We start from the raw sequence: 17004 nt of genomic DNA on the forward strand, positions 1-17004 counted from the left end.
TCAGATCATATAATTAAAAAAAAAAAGTTCTTCCTTTCTTGTGACCATTATTATAATAGTTTTCCTTTAATAGGAGTTATTAAAATTCTTTTAAATTGCATAAATTCTACAATTAGAGGAGGTGGGGTGTTATAACAGTTGGTTCCGCTTAATTGAAAGACCGGAGAGCAGAGCAATTAGTGATGTTAGCTGTTATTACACTTATAATATCAACAGGGAACATGTCCAAAACTGAGTCAAGTTATAAAAGATTGTATCTACGATAATATATAAAAAAATAATTAAAATATCACTCATTAATGAAAGAATTTATAACAAAAGAGTACGGCTAAGCATCATTCAAAACTGACACCAAATATGTGAACTATTGTTCAGAAGTCCAATAGAAAAAGGTCGCCGATCATAAAAAAACAACTGAAGGAAAATATTGTACATTATGAAATAGAAAACCCAGATATTTTAAAAACAGTATAATTTTCTTTCATAAAATATATATTTATGGAATTTTAAATAGTTAAACCTATTTTGATTCCGTTTCATGCAAAATGTTGACCCTGTTAATTGGTGTTCCGATTAAGCGGTAACAACAGTATATATTAATTTCTGTCATACTAAGGGGACAAGAACTTTCTTCAGTCACAGCCGAATAACCAGTGCAAGTTTTAACGATAAAAAAATAATTAAGATAACAAACAAAAATAAGGGGTTTCATAACATACTAATTATAGATTGCATGTCTTAATATTAAAGAAATCATTTTTTTTTTTTAAATTAATAAAATTACTTTTTTTGCTGGAATTTCTTTGTATATGTGCAGAGAATTTATTTTCTAAGGTAAAATTTTCCTAAAATTACAAAAACAAGGAATATGTTTATTTTTCAGATTAAAAGTTATTTTTAAAAATAAGAATCAAGAAAATATTTAAGAAATTGTAATGATACATAAGTAAACGGAAAGAAAATCAGAATAAAGTACATGAATGAGAAAAATGTAGTTAAATATAAAATATGATAACATTTTTCTATTAATTAATTACTTAAAAGCAAATTTTTGCCGATCAAAGTACATTATACATAAAAAAAACTTCAGGGTTATTTAAACCATTATTTACAAAAAATTCTGTATATAGAAAAGGAACAATATAATAGTGACTAGAAAGTAGAATTTGACATGATTCTATCATCATACAATGAAAGCCTAGCTGCTCTCTCACCCCTCTTCTTTCTTACTGCTGGCGGTAGATCTCCGGGTGTACCAATTCTACCGGAAAGTTCTCTCAACCTTGCTTCTTCCTCTTCAGTAAAAAGTGTAAGAGAAGTAGGTCGAGGAGGTTCAAAAGGAGAAACGGTAAGTTTCCCTTCACCACCCAATAATTTCTTCAGAGGCACAGAAAAACGAGAAACTACTCCAGTTCCACAATTGCTCCCAAGTTCTTCATTGGTCTGAAATGTTAGTAGACTTTATAATTTCAGACAAATGAACAATAAATAGTATAGGCATATATAAGTATGAAATTCTTCTGAGCCATGCACAATCCCAGTTCCGATCTCTATATTCCTTCCTAAGAAATTGTAACATTAAAAGGGTGCGCTTAAGGAATTCTGTTTACTAGTCCAGGGAATGGAGGTGTTCTGCCAAGCAAAAGGTTGTGCAATTTTGATTTTTTTGAAATTTTTTATGTGACAGGTGCATAGAGAAAAAAAACAAACAAATTTTCAACTTCTCTCATTCTATGGCACATTAAAAAGCTTTTTTTAACATTTTTCCCTCATACTCGTACATTTTTTAGAAAAACATGAAGAGGACAAAATTGAATACACCTTGGAAATTTATAGCTGTATTCTATGACTATTGGCTTGGGCAATGTTGGTTATAGTAAAGCAAAATTTTTAAGAACAACATTTTACATGCTTGGAATTTTCAATTCATATTTTATTTCTTGGTATTTCTTTTAACAAACTTTGAAGAAAGTGATATATTTGTTTTTATAATAAAACTATTGTTTTCCTTTACTAATCAACATGATAAAAAACTTTCATATCCAAATTTTTAGCATATTTCATCCACAAATTTTATGCAGAATATTTTTCCCTACTAAATAATTGTTAAAGAATATGAAGGAAGAATTAAAGTTTTTGATTTAAAAAATTGTATTTTTCATTATATTGGTCCATTTTGACAGAGCTTAGTGCTAGATCCAATGGCCATAGAATAAAATTGTCAGAGACCCTATACTGGACCAGCAGAGTTGGAAGGTCGAAAGTAAGATGGGTGAATGGAGTGGTAGCAGACGCTAGCCTGCTTCTTAACTCCACTGTACAACGTGGAGTCTACTTCCAGAGGCTACTGATGGATTATTGCACCACCAATCATCATGATCACAAGTTTTATAAAAAAAACTGAAAGTGCATAATTTTCAAAATAAAAAGTACCTGTTTAAGAGGCTGAAAAGGACTATTTTGATGGTATGGCACAGGAGGTGGTGGTCGAAGAATGCGCTGTGCAGGAGCATGAGATATAAGAGCTTGAGTTTCTCGTGTATCTTTAGCTGAAGTTTCTATAATACAAACTTCTTCAGAAGAATCACTTAAGAGATTACGTTCCAGGCAAGGATTACGTCCTTGATATGGTTGCAAACATTCGGTTGCAACTAAAAAAAAAAAAAGATTGAAAATAATACAATACCTTTACAATAATTTAGCTTATTTAAATATTTTTGTTGAAGCTATATGTACATATAAGATGAGATGAAGATTCCGAAGGAGAATGAGTAATTATGGTTTCAACGGTGCCTTCTGAAATTCCCCCATCAGTCCTATCACGATCACCTGAAATATATCGATAAAATATTATTCTGTAGCAAATTGTTGTTTAAACTTTAAGTAAATACATAAATATATTGAGTACGATATATTATTCGTCATCTAAATAACTTCAATGTTAATGCGTTCATGAGTTCTAGTTCTATTACATATTTTTTGCCACTCAGTGAATATATATTAGCAATATTTCATTATTGTAAAAAAAAAAAAAAAAAAAAAAAAGGTATGATACAGAAAATCTCCTTAACAATCTTATTCCATAGTCAGGAAGAAACAATAAAGAGAAAGAAGATTCTAGGAATCAAATTGGTATTGTGTTCAAAGTTGAAGGATAGCCGTTTCTTAATCGAATAAATGGTAAAAGCTGGTTAAAGAGACCAGGAACCAGTGACAGGTTATTGTACCGATTGATAATGATGATATTATGGTAAGCTCATATTTTTTTTTTTTTTTTTTTTTTCCAAAAGTGAACAAATCCGTGTTGTGACTAAAAATAACTATGGCCACATATTTTAGAAATATCAACATAAATATGGCATATCCAAAATAAATATACCCATATCTCCTAAAGTTGTGGATAAAAACATTTTTATTTCTAACATGTTAGTTTTGAGGCCATTTTTATTTAATACCATATGTGGACAACATAGAAGATTATTTCACAAGTAATTTCATTTGTTTTTTCAATTTTGCAAATTGAATGTGTGCCCTTTTGAGTAAGCTCCTCAATTGACCACTATGTTAAAGTTATAAAGCACTGGTTCCTGAACATTTTTTGTCACGGCACGCTTTATGGGCTCAAAAAATTTTGGGGTATTCTTATAGGGCTAAAAATATATAAAAATGTCTCAACAATTATCTTTAGACCAGTTAAGAATATAGGAAAATAAATTTATTTTTTTAATATTTTGAGAAAATAGCATTCGTTTGCAGCAATCCTGACGTATGCTTGGGACACCCCAAGGTGCTAAGGCATACGAGTTGGAAACCTCTGTCATAAAGCATAAACTAGTACACAGTGTAAAACCTAAATATAAAATTATACCAACCTGTTAGTTCAGAATCTGTGTTGTGCCCAAAACTATTGTTGATATTATTATAATAATTATTATTATAATTTAGAATGGTCATACTAAAGTTAGCATTAGCTTGATTGCCATTAGGACTTGAACCTCCATCAGCTGTAGCTGCAAAATAGAAAGGACATTTTCAGTGAGTGTAAAGTTAACATAGAACAATAATTTAAAATCAATTAAGTTTACAATTATATTTTATAAATTTGTTAAAAGATAAACAGTTAAAATAAAAATCTTGTTAAATACTTTATGAACTTCTCGAAGGTTAAGGCAATGTCCTAATTGGAGGTGTATCACACAAGCAGATCAGATGATGATAAATCAAACATATATAATGTATCAGAGGATCCCAACGGAATTACAAATGTTCAATTAGGGCACATTATTTATGTTTGATTTTTCATCATCTGATCCACTCAGACAATGCTTCTTTAGTTAAAACATAGCCTTATACTAAGTCTAATTAGCTATTGTTATCAGTATCTCTGGTAGGCAGCAGTATAAATTAATTGATAACATTTCTTAATATTCAGCATGAAATACCTTATGCTGAAAACTAAGTAGGAATGGAACATATTTCCTAAGCCCATAAACTGAACTTTAATGGAGTTTCCACAGAAAGAAAAATAGCAAGAATAAATAAACACACAGACTCATATAAGTTAATAAGCATATAGTAAATAATAGATTAAAAATAATGCTTAAGAAATAAATTAAGGATCAATAAATGGTAAATTAACAATCACTAGGACAACCTTGAGTCACTAAACCCTACATTCATTGTATCTAATTATATTGTGGCCTAAAAGCTTTTGACTAACATTTTTGTGTATAATCTCCCCTCCGCTTTCCTTTCCTTATTAACAAAACATTAATATGATCTTGCCTAATCTGAGAAATCTAGTAGTTCACTTTATTTTTATTTATAATTTATCTGCTGATATGGTAAGACAGAATTATCAAACCATCTTTATTTTAATCTTAATAACCAGTTTTAATTTTTCTTACTCTTAGTGTGGGACCCAACCAGATTGGCTGCATCTTCTATTAAACCGCCCTGAACATATATGTATTTTTATACTTCAATAAGATTTTTTCTCATATTTGACAGTTTTTTTTTTTTACAATGGGAATGAAAAAACAAATTTTGTATCTTTTTAGCCCTGATGAAGCCCTGCAAAGTGGTGCGAAACGTTGGAAAATAAATAGTTGTAAACTATTTTTTTTTTTTCACTTTTGACCGCAACCCTGACCATCTTCTTATATATGTTTTATTATTTAGTTCGTAAAATAAACGGTAGATGGTGGAACTGCTCTAGCCTGGGATAGCTTTGCATCCCTTTGGTCTGGGTCTGTCGTGGCGTCTATTAATGAAAATATACTCTTTATCTTTCTCTATAAAACCCTTCCCTAAAGTCCACAACAAAGTACTCCAGATGCTAAAGGCATCCTGACAAATAAATATTTTGAAAAATTCTTAAATGGATAGTTCATTTATGTGCTAAGCTTGATATATAAATCAGTATATATAAAATAATAATAAAAAAAAGATCTTGAATGCAGTTACATACCCCGGTAAATATGAGTTAGTCTTTCTTGAACACATAATGCAGTGAGCCTAGCTTCACCATCCTGATCAGTGCAGTCCTCAATGGTTTCTCGAATACATTTTGAAGCACGTGTACACTTCCAATCTCTGGGGAACATAGCACGTGCTTTATTTCTACACACAGCCATCTGCATTTCTTCAAGAGTAGGGTGCAGACCTTTAAAGAAAATTCAATTCTGAACTAAATTTGGATACTGATATTGCATTATTTTTAGTTCTTATGCTCAAAGTATTAATTATTTTTGTTTTCTTCTTGCCAAATTATAAATGAATAGTGTTTTCTTAAGTCTTTCCCAAATTGAAATACTTTGTAATAATTGACATCTAAGTATTATTGATTTAATTTTAACTTTGACTACATTTAGGCATTATGGGAATACAAAAGTTCATTCATTTTCTGAAATTTCATTTCATATTTGGAATAATTCCAGTTAATTTACATGGTTATTATTTTTGCAGCTAATATTGTTATACAAATTTGAGACGTTAAAAGAGAAAGAAGATATTATTCAAATGAATAATTATTGTTAAACATCTTTTAGCAAATATGAAGCTTTGAATTTTTTAGAAAAGAAAAATGGCAACTAAAAATGTATATCATGAACTAAAATCAACTCTCCTTAATTTTTCAAGAATAAATTCATAAATTAAACTTTAAGAAAAATGAAAAAACTGTAGAATATATTTTTGATTCTATATTTATTATTCATAATGGACACTAGTTCAATTCTTTCCTTTACATGAACAGCTCAAAATGATATATCTTTCAGATACAATTTCTGCTAAGAAATCACAATAATTTAATTATTTATCATATGTTACTATGCATATAGGAAGGAGGATCTAAAGACAGTAATTGAATCAATGATTTTTTTTTTTAATCGACAAAACTTAATGAAAATTTAAAACATACCAACTTCCCTCTCAAAAGGGAGCATGTATGGTAGAACATCAGAAGGCTTTTGATAAAAATCTGTAACACGTATAGCCATTTCCCATAAAACAAGACCAAGTGCATATACATCTATTTGCTTCAGAGAAGTTTCACAATCACGAAGATTCACAGCACCTTCTAAGACTTCAGGAGCCATGTACCTCAGTGTTCCTACCTGCAAGTAATATATTATTTGTTTAATAATAGTTTATCTATACGATTTTTTGTACTTAAATTTAGAAACAATAAATCAGTTCAAATGACAAGAAATAAAACCAAAACAAAGCTTAACAAAAAATAAAATTTGCAAAAATGTTAATTTATTAATGGAATTCTTTTCTGGAGCTGGCGATATTGACACTCCGCACAGTCTCATATGAGATCCCAGGGCAACTCTAGAAATGATATTACACGAGAAATATAGATAGCAATCACCACATCCGTATCTCCTCTCCTTGGTATCCTGTCACTTTCACAATAATTATTTCTATAAGATAGTAATTTTGTTATGTATTTCAAAAACAAATCTTAATAACCCTTTCATCCCAGAAAGATAACTGACAAAAAAAAAAAAAAACAACCTATACCTAATATTATTTGTTTGATCATTACATTTTGTTTTAAACTTTTAATTTATAAGGAGCAGAGTAGCTACTGAGCTACTGCTTATACTGATAAGCAAGACACTGTTCTCCAAGCATCCAGGCTGGTTCCAGGGAGGGCTGAGGCAGATAATTACTACTTACTATTTTCTACAACCATAACTGTTATGGTATGGGTAATTTTGGCCTGAAATGATATGATGATGATGACCTAGGCGGCATAGCCTGTATAAAGTTTTTAAAATTAATGTGGTTCTAAATTTGTATTTAAGATTGTCCTTGAGGATGGCGGAATTGAAACGTTGGACTTATAAAGAAATATAGATTGTTGTCAAACTTAAATTGGATAAAATTTATTTTATTTAAACAGTATTTAAATTGTATTAATGATGATCATGCTTATACTTCTTATACCTTAAGGTTAACAATGATAATAATATTTAAGCTTATCAATAATGATCAAGCTTAAGGAAAACAATAATAATAAATAGAACAGTCAATTCCAGCAGGAAAATTTTTTATATTGTAACAGGAGAGGGCACTCTACAACTTCAGTCATTTCATCTCTTCTTGCGTCAGGCAATCAATTTACTCCATTTTTTTTCTGGAATTTAGAAAGTTGGTAACGTTTTAACTCATTACATAGCAACCATAATATTATAAGAAATGTATTTGAAACATGAAAGTAAATTAAAAAAATTGCCTATGGTCTACGAAACATTTATTGCTGAAATGTGGTTTGATAGCAACTTTCACAAACGATAACGGAGGAAGTAAATAAAGAAATATTATTGCAGAGAGGGTAGGAGGTAACATAACATATGGATTACGTGACCAACTATCAACTCGTTAAACAAGTATAGCGAAAGAGGTTGTGACGAGATGAAATGGACAACTAAAAGACGTAGTTATTTAGAGCAACCTAAATCCAGCGACATTTGGCTACAAAGCGTTAACTGACAGAAGGGATCGTTTGAAATTTGTGGAGCCGCTCCTCGGAACTTACCACGCATTCCGAGCCATTAGGAACGGCTCCAACATGGAGCGCATAATGGCTCGGTCGGTTCCCACTTTCACTTGGATCAATGTTGGACAAAAGTAATTTCAATTACTTTGGCTTGACTAGTAATTGTAATTGTGGACCATAATTATAGAGGTTCATTATGTAGTTCCATTTTTTATTTTTAATAGCTCAAGTCCTCCATTTTGAAGACCTAAGCAGACTCACGAGTGAAAATGTCGAAAGTCATTTCTCGGGACCACCGTCAAATAAATATTGACTGACCCAGGTGGGAATCGAACCAAAGACGTCATGAACCAAGCTGTGACTTATATCCTCGGCACATGTTCAACCATCGCGTCCTCAAGTAGTTTCATTACTTGCAACTTAATTTTATTTCCTCTGATTGTGATTACTTCTTACCCAGCACTGACCAAACCCGGAATCATAGGCTCCTTTCACAAGCTAAGCCCCTACCGAAAGGAAAAAGAACATGCTCACACTTCAGTAGCGCTTTGAAATAATGGATGTTTTCACACGTTAAAATTTTTATCAATCGGATAAACAAAAAATCTGGCGGATTGCAACCAGCTAAATGCAAAGAAAATCGGATGGTTTTCTTATGTCCGATAAAATTTGTGGTATAGGAGGTAGAGGTAGGTCAGGGGTGCACTACTGATTTAAAATAGGACAAGTATTTATTTATGTTCATTAATTTATTGATTGAAATTACTTAATAGTGCATTTAAACACATTATCATTAAATTAATTTGTTTTATTTACTTTTAAATATTTATTTAACGTAAAATTTCAAGATATTTAATAAAAAATATCTTACTTATGGGATACAATTTTCTAATTTGATTTATTTCATTAAACCTTTGTAATTCGTGTTCATCCTCATTTAATTGTGGTTTCAATTTTTGTTTGCGGAAGTCAGTTGTTTAATATTTTATCATCTAGGCACTTATTAATTTAATAACGAAGAATCTATTTGAAAATACGATTTACGATTAAATTTTCATTTAAATTTCTGAGATTTGGTTGATTTAACATTACTCAATCAATCAAGACTTTAAAATTGTTCCAATTCGCTGAAATTAGAATTTGCATTAAGATATTAAAGAAAAAAAAAGTTCTCTAGTCCTGGAAAAATTCATTAATAAATTTAAAAAAAAAAAAGATAAGTATGAATTAAGTTCAACTACTTTGAATAGTTAAATTTCATTAAACAAAATAAATCATCACTGACGGTTAATCGTTGTTCCCAACTTACACTAGGGGTCCGGTCTCAATATGTATAAAGGATGAGGAATGAACGAGTATGTTCTGAATGAAACAGTTATCAGTTCAGGTGAAACTATGTGCTTTGGAACTGGAACGCCAAAGGGAAACCAATACGCTATTGGAACTCAGACGGCTGGAGCTAATACATTATTTTACCTTTCCATTACGACTCAACAGGCAGCTACAACACGCTACAGTTGTAGCGCTACAAGCGACATCTAGCGACTTTTGGCTACAACGGGTTACAGGAGTTTTGCTACATCACAAGGTTCAATGTGGTTTGTTTTCAGTGACAGATAATCGCGAACCATCATGTCCATCCATCCATGTCACAATGGATTGTGAGAAACTAATAAATTTAATGCACGAAAGAAAATATCTCTGGGACCAAAAGGAGCCACAGTCACACATGAGAAATGTGACAACTCAATTATGGAAAGAAGTATCGGCGGAAATGAAAGAGCCAAGTAATTAATTAATTATGTTTTCATAATCATTCATTCAATACAATTTATTTATAACACACTTGGGTATCCCTCCTTTTTGGTACCAGAGCATTGTCAGCCAACAACCTCAAAGCAGGTTAATCCAGAGTTTTTCCAAGGAACAAAAATATATCGTTTTTCTTTTCAAAATATTATTGTTATTGAAGGGTCTTGTAAAGTTAATTGGAGATTTCAATTTCTGTAAATACATATAAAGTTATTTTTATACATATTTTTCAAAAATTTATATCCTAATGAAGTTATGGTGGGTATCCCTGTAAGGAATTATTTTAAGATCATTATAAAAAATTTTTAACTTTGCTGCATATAAAAACATTTTTCATAAAAAAAAAAATAAAAAAAAAATTCACCATAAGGCTTGAATAACACTGAATAAAGGAGAAGAAATCATCGGAACCTAATAAGTTTTATAAATGGTTTAACTAACATTTATCTTATATATTTATATAGTATTTTTAATTTGTTTCTAAATAAATTAATCCTTGCAATTTATAATTCACAACAATTATCATGTATGAAGTTATTGTAATTATAATATGTACGAGTAATACTTCTATAACTGCATATACTAATGCATTAGCTTTTATAATTTATTGTTTTACTAAGTATATTTTACAAAGGATGTCAAATTCTTTTTAAAAAAAATGTGTCATTGTAAGCATCTCAGAATGATCTAAACTTTTCTCTCACATTTCTTGCACTATTAGTTTTTATATTGAAGAAAATACAGGAAGATAACAATCAAAGAATTTTCATTCATTTGATGAATGAAAATTCTTAAATCCTTGAAAGGTAAGTGATATAGGCCTCTCTCGGGCATTTGGATTTGTTCTTTGTTTAGTATTATATTATGCTGTACACATATATATTTCACCTTTTTTTTTTCTATGGAAAGCTCATTAGATTTCAATAGTTTATAAGCTGTGACACTAAAGACACATTCAACGACTTGCCTAGCCCATTATAAATGTTTATTACAAATCCTTTGTCAGTTGTTGAATTTCTTGGAGCATAAATATGAAACAAGCAGGTTTTTATAGAGAAAAAACCCATCCCCTATTAAAAAAGGGAATGTAATGATGTCACTTCCTGGAAGGTTGTTGATCTTTTGGTTAGTTAATAGTCCACTGAGTTCTCATCCTAGAATAGCTGAGAGTTCTCCAGAACACCAATGTTAGTTTCTTTACCATAGGCTCTAACATAAATACTTATCAACTTCTAACTTGCTTCCACCACTGTTTGTTAGACTATACTTGAAATACATCTTTCTGAAATTTTTGGGGCAATCCAGTCTAATACGAGGGTGGTTTGAAAAGTTCTCAGAATCACTGCTAGATGTCAGTGCTAGAGTAATGAGGTTCCCGCACAATATCACATATCCTTTGTGAGTGAACAAGTGGCGTGGTAGTGACAACTCTTTGTTGTTTTATGCATAGTGATTTGTGACAATGGTAAAAACCGAGATTAAGTGAGCAGTGATTATGTACTTTGTAAAGAAAGGTATGCAAGCAAAGGAAATTAATGCCAACTTTCAGAACACACTGGGGGACTCTGTTCTTTCATATTCAACTGTTGCCAAGTGGACCAGCTGGTTTAAATTTGGTCAGGAGAGCTCAGATGATGATCCGCATAGTGGACGCCCAAGAAGTGTTACAACACCAGAATTTATCGCAAAAGTGCATAAAAAGGTCATGGAAGATCATTGGCTGAAAGTGCGTGAGATTGCTGAAGCTGAAGGAATGTCATCTGAACGTGTATATCAAATTTTAACCAAAGAATTGGGAATGAAAAAATTATCCACAAGATGGGTGCCGCAGCTCTTGACATAGGACCACAAAAGCACCAGATTGGAAATGTTGTGTTGCAAACAATTGGCAATACTATGCAAACCTCTTAGGCCAACTACAGGAAAATATATGCGAAAAAAAGGCCTGGTTTGGCAAGGAAAAAACATTGCTAATGCAAAACATCATGAACTGAGGTACAAACTGTTGCCATATCCACATCCCTTATTCACCTGATTTGGCACCATCAGACTTTCATCTCTTCCCCAAGCTGAAAATTTTCCTAGGTGGACGGAGATTTCCTACAACAGAAGAACTGACAGCCGAATTGGAGAGGTATTTTGCAGGCCTGGAGGAATCTCATTTTCGAGATGGGATCAAGACATTGGAACATCACTGGACCAAATGCATTAGTCTACAGGGAGACTATGCTGAAAAATAAAAGCAACTCTACCGAGGTAAGACACTTCTTTCTAGTACATTCCGAGAACTTTTCAAACAGCCCTTGTATTATTTCATTGATATACCCAATAAATAGTTTAGAAATTTCCATTTGTTTCAAAACTTGAATGCAATGTGGCCTACATCTGTAGAAAAAGGCATGTACAGCTAGATCAATTGTTCCGTATCATACTGCTCCTTTCATGAAAAATTCTACCAACTGTTACATTGGACAACTGAAAACATTAACATAATGATATGGAAGACAAGCACAATTTAAAATGGAAATAGTTGAGATATTTGACATCCTAGAATAAGATAGAATTATTAAGTGAATTAATTTTTTGTATTTTTTTTCTTTTCCAGTAGCAGATGTCAAAAGAAAGTGGAAAAATTTGAGATTCTTTTAGGAAGGAACTAAAAAAATGCTACAATGATAAAACTGGTAAAGGGTCAGATAGAATATCATCCTGGCCATACTACAGTCAAATGAGTTTCTTAGTGGATGTTATTGGTCCAAAGAGGTCACAATCGACTATTGAAGAATCATCTATTACCAGTGAAGATGAAGCCGTTGTAGACAGTGAAAACAGTGCTGAGCCGCCCTCTAACACAAGTAATCTTCAATCAGAAAATGAAGGTTGTACTAATCCCTACTATGAACCAGAGTCATCTTCACCTGAACCGCCCAAATGGTCAACTGGTAAACAAAAGCTATTCAAGATTCGTCCAAAAAAGAAGAGGAAAATTGATTATGATGAGGAATTACTCGAAATTGAAAATAAAAAATTATCATGTATTCGAGAGGTAGCAGCAAACAGCCTAGACAGTGATTTTCAGTTTTTAACAAGCCTGTTACCATATATGCAAGAGATTCCCAGCCATAAAAATTTGAAGATCCGGGCTGAATTACTAAATGTTCTGATAAAAGAACAGGAAGAACGAAGGATGACTGAAAAATCCTGAGCTATAGAAATAATAATCAATCTTCTGCAAAGCCCGACAACTATGTCATATAGTTTTTCTCATTCCACCAAGGAGGATGTCTCTTGCCTATCAAGGGCTTGTGGGAATTTCAATTCAAGCATTGAGTTTTTATGTTGAAAATAAAAGCTTTATTATTACTTTCATTTTCTCTAAATTTATAATAATATTTATTTTGTAATAATAATATAGATTTGAAATAGATGATTCGTTGTAAGCATTGAATTATTATTTTGTTAAACACACTTTGAAATTATTACAAGACATTCTTCATCTAGCACAGTTTACCTTAGGTAGAATTATTGAGGTTGACCTCAATTTTTTTCTAAAAATGAATAGTTGTCCTTCTGCATTTGAAAATAACAAAATAATCTTTTGCACTATCCAGAAAATCACTGGATAAACAAAACTTGTCATACTTTCTTTGATTAGCTAAAATACTACATAGGCTCTTTTCTTAGCTCTGCTGTATCTATAGTTAGGAAGAAACCTGAAGGGCAATGAGGAAAGATGGTGGTGGAGGGCATGACCAGCCTGAACCAATAAATTCAGTCTTGGTTGCTGTATCAAACCTCAAATATCTCATTTGAATGCAGGCCTTACAATAAACCAGTTTTCTAAGATCTGTTTTTCGAAGATTGCTAACAAGTGCAAAATAATCAATAGTAGGGGTATTCACGATCTTTATTTTAACATTTTAAAGTGTGTACAAAGGAAAAAGTTGTGTTAAATGGAGAAATATTTCCTTCTTTATTTTATTACACTTAGCAATAGACCAGCTAAGCTCTACACAATTTTGTCTGTTGTTATGATAGGTTAGTTGCTCCTAGTTCGTGTTTGGCTTGTGTTGTTTTTGCTTTGGTCATTTTAAAAACTTCAATAAAGTAAATGTTTACATCGGGACCTGCTCAAGTTATACTGCAGGTGTCCCGAGTGTAATTTTACAATTATAATTAATGCGTGGAAAAGGGGGGCTGGAAATTGTGAGACTTTCCGCTGATTAGCATGCATGTATATTTTCTGTTTTATTTATAATCTTAAAATTACACTCGGGACACCTGCAGTATAGCACGAGCAGGTCCCAATGTAAACAAATTGGTGTCCCGGGTGAGGATGCGTTGGAACGATTGGTATTCCGTTTGCAGCGGCGTGAACGCCTACGTAACATTGTAACAAGGTTGTCGGGTTTTCGATTGGTCCGACTCGAAGCGGTTACATCTTCCTGTATGAGAAACGAGAGGCCGATGAACGAAGTGCTGTCCGAGCAAGTCCCCATAACGACTTTACCGAGTACCATTGGCAGGAGGTATAGGTGACCATCCCCGAAGGCCTTGGTGGGAGCACCAGTAACTAGGCGGGGGTATAGGTCAACGCCTATGAGCAAGTCGATGGGGCCGGGAACACCAAAGGAAGGGTTGGCCAGAACGTGATGCGACAATTGTCTGATTACCCGCGTAGGAACCGGACGCTTGGGTAAGTCGGAGGTGATCTGTTCAACTACGAGGGCACGGACCCTGAAGTTCGTGGTTTCATCGACAAGGGACCGAAGCCTCAACGTCATCGCACCCTTGATGTTGGCGCCTTTGGTACCTCCTACACCGGCGATTCTTCCGTCGAAAGGTTGCAGCGGCCGCCAATCCTCGTCGCGAGTTCGGTATTTACGAAAGAGTATTGACTGCCAGAATCGAGCAGTAAACGTGCGGACGAGGAACGATTGGACCCGTGCAATACGGCGCACGCAGTGCCCATGATTGTCTCCGAACAACACTCCCGAAGACAGGACGTAACACGGGTATGACCCGGACTTTGGAGAAGTGACGGCGGCGGGGGAACCCGATCGGCTCTCTACATGCACCACGCTGTGGTGCTTGGCACGACAAACCGAACATGTGAACTCCGAAGGGCATTTAGAAACGTGGTGACCCGACCTCAGGCAGTTCCGGCACAGACCGGATGACTTGACAAAGTCGCTTCGTTCCTGAAGAGACAAGGCCAGAAAGCGGAAGCACCGCCCCAAGAGGTGCCGCCCATCACAACGCGGACAACGTTCCTTGCCGGGAGAGACGGATTTCCCGCGTGAAGAAGTGCCGGGTGACCGAGAAACACGGTCCTTCGTGCCGACCTCGCTGGCAAGCAAGGAGACTACGCCCTTTCCTCTACCGTAAGGCTTGGGGCGTGGAGCGTCGAAATGAGGCTGGATATTGAATTCGTGAGACAGCTTGCACGCCATTAGTCTCTGTCTCACGAACGCTATCACCTCATCAGCGGTGGGGAATTCGCTGCTTGCATGGGCAAGCTCAAAGTGCCGTCTGGTGACGGGGTCCAAAGCTCGGAGAGCTAGTGGGGACAGGATGACGTCTGACTCATCCTCCAGGGCCAAACCACGAAACGATTCGACCCTCTCACCTACCTCGGCCAAATATGAAGCGTACTCGCCTGTTCACCGCCAGACGCAGGGCATCTGTGGTTCAAGACCCTTTGCAGGCATCTTGATGCGAGAACGCGCGGATTATTATATTCGCGTACCAGCGCGTCCCAGGCCGGCTGATAGGAGTTGGCATCGAAAGGGAATCCGGCTAGCAGCGACGCGGATTCCCCACTGAGGGCACTCTTTAAATAGTGGATCTTGTTGACGGGAGCCAATTGCGTGTTGTCGTGAACAAGAGCGATAAAAGTGTTCCGAAACCGCGGCCAAGAGGACAGCTCACCATCGAACTCCGGGATCCGAATGTTGGGCAGTTGGGACGGGTACGTTGGCGCGGCAAAGACCGATTTGGCCCCTGAGCGGTGGAATCGCGTTGAGCCCTAATTTTGCGGTACCGCACCTCGGCCTGTCACAAATCGTTCCGAATCATGTCATAATCCGCTTCCCAATCGGACGGCATCGCAGAAGCTCCCGGGGAAGCGTATGCGGAGTCTAACTCATCCCAAATCTCCTTGAACTCGGCCCAAAGGGACTTGCACTCATCATAATCAACTTAGAAATTGATGAATGCGTCATCGTCCGTGACGGTGAGGGATTACTTAAATCCGACAGTAATGGATAAAAATAATAATAAAATATTGGAAAAAAGAAAAAATTGATGGTGGCCAAACTTTCACCTTTCACTCAATTCAGGCATGTAGTAATAAATTCTTGAATCAAAACCAAAAAGTAAAAAAAAAAACATAAAATTCTGGAAGATTTTGGAAGGAAAGATTATAAAACAAGTTGCCCAGGAAATCCAATCCCATAGGAGTTCTTCAACATTTGACTTATAACATGGACTTTATCTGATTATTTCACTCATACATTTAGCATGTAAAAACTTTTCACATTTAACACAACATTATGAATACCCCTAGTGATTAAAATTAATTAAATAAATAATAATGTTAAATCAATTTAGATTCTCTATCAATATCTTAAGCTCCTAAAGTGCCTATTCCCTGAAGTGAGATATCTGTTTGCGAGCCCATACTAATAAATCTCTCTCTAATAGAGGAATAACAGATAGGTACTTAACTATAATAGTGTAAAGGGTAGCTTATTATTATATTCACATTGTTCAAGGATCATATCCTTAATCATTATTGGAATTGCTTCAATTATGTAATTCATCATCTGCACAATAGTATAGTCACCATTTTGAACAAGTGATAGGATACTATAACAGTATAATAACTTCCATCTTTCTTAATTTCATTAATTTGTATTCAATGAGTAGAATGATTGAGTCAGAGAGAATGACAAAAGGGAAGTAATGGAGCAGATTAGACACCAAATCAAGAGAGAAAAGAAAGTAATTTCATACATATATATGTATATATACATATTGTAATATGCTCTTTTTGTGTAAATAGTATATTTTGATGTATAAAGGGTTTTTAATATGTTTTATTTTATGTATCATTTTAAGATTGTTAATTTGTTTTGTTTATTCAAACAAAACCAAGATGGCGGTACGTATTCTTCAGT

At 34.1% G+C, this 17004-nt stretch overlaps 1 protein-coding gene across 4 annotated transcripts in view; it reads right to left on the reverse strand.

Moving 5' to 3' along the window:
- wit (wishful thinking) overlaps positions 1–17004 on the reverse strand; it is a 32779-nt gene continuing 15775 nt past the window's right edge. For 3 of the 4 annotated variants that reach the window (XM_067046097.1, XM_014420274.3, XM_067046098.1), the window contains 6 exons: positions 6422–6617; positions 5471–5665; positions 3873–4010; positions 2737–2829; positions 2434–2651; positions 1–1443 (listed from right to left, as the gene is read on the reverse strand). In XM_067046097.1, the coding sequence (XP_066902198.1) occupies positions 1153–1443; positions 2434–2651; positions 2737–2829; positions 3873–4010; positions 5471–5665; positions 6422–6617 (1131 nt within the window). In that variant the 3' untranslated portion in view covers positions 1–1152. The remainder of the gene's footprint in view (positions 1444–2433; positions 2652–2736; positions 2830–3872; positions 4011–5470; positions 5666–6421; positions 6618–17004) is intronic. The other variant, XM_014420275.3, reaches the window with a different exon arrangement.

This window comes from Halyomorpha halys, unplaced genomic scaffold (assembly GCF_000696795.3).
Source record: "Halyomorpha halys isolate HHAL.00 unplaced genomic scaffold, Hhal_1.1 Scaffold265.1, whole genome shotgun sequence".
Lineage (NCBI taxonomy): Eukaryota > Metazoa > Arthropoda > Insecta > Hemiptera > Pentatomidae > Halyomorpha > Halyomorpha halys.